Raw genomic sequence first — 6,882 nt, 5'->3', positions numbered from 1 at the left:
TGAACCAATTGAAGTATCCGGACCGTCTTCAAGGGTAGCCCCACGTAGAGTGCGTTACAGAAGTCAAGGCGGGAAGTCACCAGCGCATGTGTCACTGTCGCCAGGCAGTCGTACTCCAGGTAGGGGCGCAGCTGATGGATCAGCCGAAGCTGAAAGAAAGCGCTCCTCGCCACCGCAGTCACCTGAGCTTCCAATGAAAGCTCTGGGTCGAGGAGCACTCCCAGGCTGCGGACCTTGTCCCAAAGAGGGAGTGCAACCCCATTCAGGACTAGGTTCAATTCACCCTCTCCGAAGCCCAATCCGCCAACCAACAGGACCTCCGTCTAGTCTGGATTGAGCTTCAGTTTAAGCTGAGGGGGGAAATAATATTTTTGTCAAACCAACCAGTGTCTGAAAGTTGAAGTGTAGTATTGGTGCTGTGTATATGTGTGTTCTTCTCTGTATTTGGGATAAACAGGAAAGTGCATTATTCCAATAGGAAAATGAAATCCTAACATGGGTCTCTAGTGCCTTGGCTACAGTTTTCTGACATAAAATGTTTTTTCTTTTAAGAATCCTCGTGAAGCAGATGCAATGACAAAAGTGCAAGCAGAGCTGGATGAGACCAAAGTCATCTTGGTAAGGGACAGCAGCTGTCTTGCCCTGGGGCATTTGGGAATACTGTAAATATGACATGGCTTTGATGTGGAAGCACTTCTGAATAAGCAAGCAGATATGCTCTTTTGTGTGTACTGTGGACATAAACTGGACTGAGTTTGGGGAAGCTTTGTTCTTGCCCCTTCAAAGGTGGGGGAGAAGGGAAGATGCACTGTCTCCTGGGTTCTTATGGCATCATAGTTGAGAGTGGGATATTCTGCAGGATAGTTGGGGCAGCAAAATTTATAGGCATCAGCTTAAGAGACTTTTCCCACAAGCTCAGAATGCTACAGATCCCTTTCCTTAGACTAAATGTATGAGAAGCATTGGGATTTTCTTAATTGGAGACATGTACACAATTCTTACCAAGTAATGCTAGTAGGCAACTTTCACCCCACTTGACATTTAAGTATCTAAGTAGTGGTTCCTATACTTAGGTACTGCAAAGTCAGATCTAAGTATTGTTCTTGCCACACTTTTGTACACAGCCAACTTTCCTACACTTCTGAAAATATGCATAAATAGCTATAGAATGCCTTTCTGCTGTCAAAGCATCCAAACTCGGACAGTCGGGCAGAATTTGCTTTCTCAAACCACCTATGCTAATGTGGGTAGCTGTGTACCACAGCAGCTGCTTGAAATATTTTTAAAATTTAGTTTTAGCATACCTGAAACTACTTCATATTCTCAATAGTCACACTTATTCCATGATGTTTCCTCTCTTTCTCATTTCCTTTTCCATGTTTTTGAACTTAATAAGCTGCCAGGTAGAAATGAATGAAGCTGAAACTACTTAAATCAGGGGCAGCTCAATTGCCTTCCACTGGTCTAAGCTGACTAGGGTGTATTCTGTCTTCAGCAACTTCTCAAAATAGGGTAGGAGAAATCCTCTGTTGGATCATAAATATAATTTGCTGAATTGGCTTAGGCCACTGGAGCAGATTTAAGAAAAGACAATTCTAAGTCTACCAATTGTTTTTAAAAAACCATAAAAGTCTATTAGACAACCAAAATAAATTTAAATAACTTAAGACAGTTAATTTTCTCCCAAGTTGGCTTTATCTTGTCATAGTGCAAACTTACGACACTGATTCCTTTCTTGTAATCTTTTGAAGCGGGGGAAGACATTCCAAACTTTGACAATACTGAGGTATATTAGACCCCTTCCATTATTTTACTTAGTGTTAAACTATGTTTTTCAGTTGTCATACTAATGCTTCATTCTTACTCTGTTACGCTTGGAGCCATTTTATAATCATTCATAATCTTTCTAATTAAAAATTTAAAGGGTCCATTGCACCCCAGGCACAGATGGATGCTGTAAAAAAAGACATGTGTCAAAATAAGTTAGTCATACTTGTTGTCTGCTACATACTGAAAGTGTTTTACAAACAAAATATAATCAAACTCCATAAAATAAGTATCTGGAATAAACTATAAATTGGAGAAATGACCAGTAATAAGACTGCCAGATGGGCCTCTGTGGGCAAAAAATGCCATAGAGAATGAGCCAAACCTAAGAAGGGCCTATGGTGTCGCTTCATTTAGTAAAAGGGTGGGGGCTTGAAGTAAGATGTTTTCTCTGAGTGGGTCGTACAGCAAAAGCACTCCTTTCACATGAACATTCCTTTTCAAAATTAATGTGAGAGTGGAAAGAGATTAATAAATATTGTAACAGAAGAAGAAAATGAGTCTTGGTCTTTGCAACAGAGCTGTGAAAAGTGCAAGCATCTAGGTGTAGTTCCTTCACTTAAAAAGCAAAATCATACTTTCTACTTCTCTTCCAAACTATCTGAAGCAGCTCATGCAGCAGAGAATATAAGAGTCACTGGCCACATACAGTCTCCCTTTCTCAGCTTTATCTTTTTCCACTTAGCACAATACAATGGAGTCTTTGTTAGAAAGAGGAGAGAAACTGGATGACTTGGTGTCTAAATCAGAGGTTCTTGGAACGCAGTCAAAAGCCTTCTACAAAACCGTAAGTGTATTCTGGCTAGAAGTCTATCTTACGACGTGAACTCATTCTCTGTCCTTCTAGAATGACTGCGGGTTAGTGGGCAGGGAGATTTGAGTCAACATACAGTATTGGAATGTTCTTGTAGTAGTAATTGGAATGTAGTATCGGAATGTTCATCAACTAAGTGATGTGAGCCACTGAAAGCTTTACATGCTTATAGCAGGATATTTAATTCTTGATTCTCGTGCTGGCCCCGAATGTACATCTGCAAAGAGCTCTTGTTGATCTGTAACATTGTATATTTATTTATTTTATTTATTAAAACATTTTTATGCCGCCCCATTCGCCGAAGCCTCGGGGCGGCTTACAACATAGATAAAACAATAAGTTAAAATATCCATATAAAATAATCTTAATTAAAACACACATTATAAAATAAGCCGCCCTGGCCAGATAAAATTCAATTGTATTTAGCATTTAAAATGTTGCTTAAATAAAAAGGTCTTAGCCTGGCGCTGAAAAACAAACACAAATAACAAGTATAAGAACTTGACAACACAGAGGATCTTAATTATGGCAGATACACAAAGCTGAATAACTGTTTTAGGCTCTTCAGAACTTGGAGGGGGCAGATTTGGCTTCATATTAACATTTTTGGGAGCCATTAGAATAGGAGTTTTAACTATTTGCAGTTGCAAAGAAGTCTTGCCTTGAGATTTATCCTTCCTGTGAAATAGAGTGGCTCTTGGTGGGCGGTGAGTCAGTGCTGCTGGCGTGGCACCATGCCTCCTTACACAGATGTATGCATAGTGAATGGGATGCCGTCCATGGTGGGCTTATAGTTTCCTTCTTGCTGGAAGAAAAATGGGGCGTGGAAAGAGACTGCTTGTATTTGCTTCTTTGCTGATATCTGAGCCTTTCTAGTTGCCTGCTTTTTCCAATTAAGGTTGCCATAAATATATAAACATATAAACCTGTAAGAGGGTGATAAATATATGAACTTGTAAGATGTTGGTACGAGACAGGGCTATGTGGCCTGCTTCCATGTAGTTCTGGCTCCTCAAATCGCTTTTGCAGTGTGAGTTGCTTTATGGCTTCTTATGCACAAAGGTAACTTCAGAGGAGGGCGCTGATTTGGTTTGCTACCAATGTAAACTTGGGTGTCTTTCCCTCTCTCCCCTCCCCTCCCCCTTCCTCTTTCTCTGTGGGGTTTGTTTGTTTTTTTAATTACATTTTAGGCCCGCAAGCAGAACTCATGCTGTGAGATCATGTGACCTCCAACAGCTGCGGCCCACCACACTCTGGACTATCAGGCCTTCATTTACATTCAGGACTCCCAGAACAAGGCAGCAAGAAGATGTTCCCCAGAGCCTACAGTGGCGGTTCTTGTTTCCAGGTTTAGAAACCTTGATACATGAAATAGGACATGCTGATGGGGTTCATGACTTGAAAACAATCTCTCTTTTTCCCTTTTCTTGGAAAGAAGGTATTTTGGGTGTCAAGATTCTTGTAGTTTGAGTATGGGGATAGACAATGACATTTTCCCACAAGTACTGAAGGGGCTCTTGCTCTGACATTCTGGTTGATAGCAACTGTGTTGGATTGTTTGGGCTTCTTCACCCCACATCTTTCTGAAATCTGCAAATAGATGTGCATTCTGCCCATATCTATCGTGGTTTGCTCACGTAACACTAAGAAAACCGTTTGGTCATCTGGAGTTTGCAGACCAGTAACAAGACTTGCCAGTTCAGCACTTCATCTAGAGGTGGCAATTTTTCTTGTTTGCTAAAATGTCCCACACTGGTGGTGGAAGCAGTGCAGAAATTCTGTCAATTTCCACCCCATTCAGTGTCATCCAGGGCCCATCTATGGATTGGCATGACTGTGTGGAAGACCCAGGGCAGCCTGAGACCTGCTTTTGCTTTATAATCTAGCAGAAGAGCTCAAAGGGATTCCTAGGGAGAGCTTGGACTTGTGAAATGGCTTGGAATTATTTCCCTTGATTCAAGCTGGGAAATTCTGTCTTGGGACTACATTTGCCAAGGAACTAAGCGGCAGTTTAGAGCTCATTTCCATACCCAGTGCCACTGCCATTTGTCAAAGACAAGTTAAGAAGGCACGATGTGGTAACATCTCCTTGTATCTTACAGCTGCTTAGGGGAGGGCTTATCTATGAGAGTGGTCTGTATCTAGTCAGTGGCTTTTGTTGCTCTTGCTCTGTTCTTCCATATGAAGTGGAAGATCTGCTTGACAGTCCGGTGCCCTCCTCCACTGGCAATGTGTTATCTTATGGCTACTCTCTGGCAGTGCCGTACCATAGTATTAATCAGCAGCCATTGTGGATAGCAACGCGCCCTTGTCCAGAAGCGCCGTCCACTGCTTTGCAGTAGGAACTATGTCAGAGTTTTGTGGAGTGCAACATCGCTTACTTTGGGCAAAAGTGTGTTAGCCGCTGAAATTGTGTGTCTTGGTGTGGTCTTGTGGTTTTGGCTGGGTCTTTGTTCTCCCTGCTTGAGAGTTTGACCCTGCCAGTTACTTTTTTGTGTAAATAGAGACAATGTTGTTACTAATGCTCTTGTCTTTCTGTCAGCAAGGAGCTCTGATGCCCTCTCTATCTGGTGAGGCAAAGCTGCTTTTCCACGGGTGGGGCTCCCTCACATCCTCTCTCCTTACCACAACTGTGGTGGGTGTTTCTGTACACAGGTGAGAAAATGCATCACTTAAAATTGACCTCTGCCTGACAAGGGCCCTGGGAGAAGCAGCTCTGGTAGTCAACAAGATGGAAATGCTGTATCAGTGATCTGGCTCTTAGGTTAGTCGTTTTCGCCCAGGAATACCAACAAATCTCCTCCTAACAGGGAAGGGAAACATTGACCCTTCAGACATTGCTGGACTCTACCTCCGTCGAACCCAATTGTTGATGGATGACCAATTGTCGGGGTAATGGGAGTTGTAGTCCAGCAACATCTAGACGGCCACTAGTTTTCCCACCCCGTTCCAGAAAGCTCCACAGTGACAGCATCAGCAAAGGCCTTTCACACTTGCAGAAGGGCACAAGGAAAATTAGGAGAGCACCCTTCTTTGTTCCATTACTGTGCATCAAGCTATAGCTAAAGGGGTCAGTGCCAGATTACCTAATGGCAATGTAGGGCAGAGCTGAGATTTACTGATGGGCCTTGTGAGCAGAAGTGGAATTTCTGACTTGCATTGTTGCAACTTTTTTTTTTTTTTTTTTTGCTGCTGCCTTTGTCATGTTTAACTGCATCAATTCTGCTAAGCCCTTGAGCAACAAGCAACTATAACATGGCGAACCTCTCTTAATTTATACACACAAACCAAGCTGGAGCTGAAGGAGTAAAGTGAGTTTGATTATGTTTCTTTTACCTTAACTGCCCTTTGCCATGTTGGGTGCAGTCCAAGACTTGGTTGCATTTCCTTGCTTTGGGCACCTGAGCCCTTCTTGGGAAGGGGTTGGGCTGGAAAGCACACCTCAGCCAATCAGACTTGAATCAATATTATGCAGAGGCTGTATTGGCAGAACCAATGCAGCACCCCTCTTGGTGCCAGGAATCACCAGCCTTAATTTTTTTTTCCTCCCATCTCTGGTTCAGATGTACCCAAGAGTATTTGTGTTTTCTGTAAAGTCCATTTCTATTCCTATCAATCAGTTACCTTCGTTGTGGATTATTGCTTTGATCCTTACAGGCTCTCCTGATAAGACAGGGCAGAAAGAAAGCTGCAAGTCAGTTTTGGTACTACTTGCTGCAGAAAGAAACAGTTCTTCACATTTGTCATTCTTTGAATGAAAATGGGCTTCAAAAACTTGCTCTGAATAGTATAGAGAAACCTAATTAGTTAGTCTTTTGAATTCTAGACTCATATGTTCCATCTGTTCATATCCTCTTTCTAATGTGGAAGTTTTACTAAAGATTGTATTTTAATATTGTTTAACATTATGCGTACTGGTTATTGGATTATACCTTTATGGATAAAGTTGTCATTTGATCATTCAAAATGACTGATACTGTCTGTGCAAAAATCTTACTATGAATTATGATCCTCAGGCTGTTAAATGATAGGCTGTTCTTCCTTTACAAGTTGAAGGAAAGGGGACTCTCCCCCTCCCCTCCCTCCCAAGCCAAGATAGTGGTTCAGAGATGGTTTCTTCCAGTGTTCAGGAGATTAAGCAGAGTTCATTATAGCCTAAAGTTGAACAGATCAGGCAGTGACGTCAAGAAATGGGGTAGGTATTGAGGTCTGGTACAGGATAGCACAGCTGAAGCAATAAT

The 6,882-nt window shown here is 42.1% G+C and overlaps 1 protein-coding gene across 1 annotated transcript in view; it reads left to right on the top strand.

The window, feature by feature from the left end:
* The window catches only part of YKT6 (YKT6 v-SNARE homolog), a 15,265-nt gene extending 8,657 nt beyond the window's left edge, over positions 1-6,608 (top strand). The window contains exons 6-8 of the mRNA XM_044437298.1: positions 553-618; positions 2,513-2,614; positions 3,832-6,608. Of these exons, the coding sequence (XP_044293233.1) occupies positions 553-618; positions 2,513-2,614; positions 3,832-3,867 (204 nt within the window). The 3' untranslated portion in view covers positions 3,868-6,608. The remainder of the gene's footprint in view (positions 1-552; positions 619-2,512; positions 2,615-3,831) is intronic.
* The last annotated feature ends 274 nt before the right edge of the window (positions 6,609-6,882 follow it).

Source organism: Varanus komodoensis, unplaced genomic scaffold (assembly GCF_004798865.1).
Source record: "Varanus komodoensis strain SLA01 unplaced genomic scaffold, ASM479886v1 scaffold30, whole genome shotgun sequence".
NCBI classification, from domain to species: Eukaryota; Metazoa; Chordata; class Lepidosauria; order Squamata; family Varanidae; genus Varanus; species Varanus komodoensis.
This window is presented reverse-complemented; position numbering and strand designations above follow the sequence as displayed.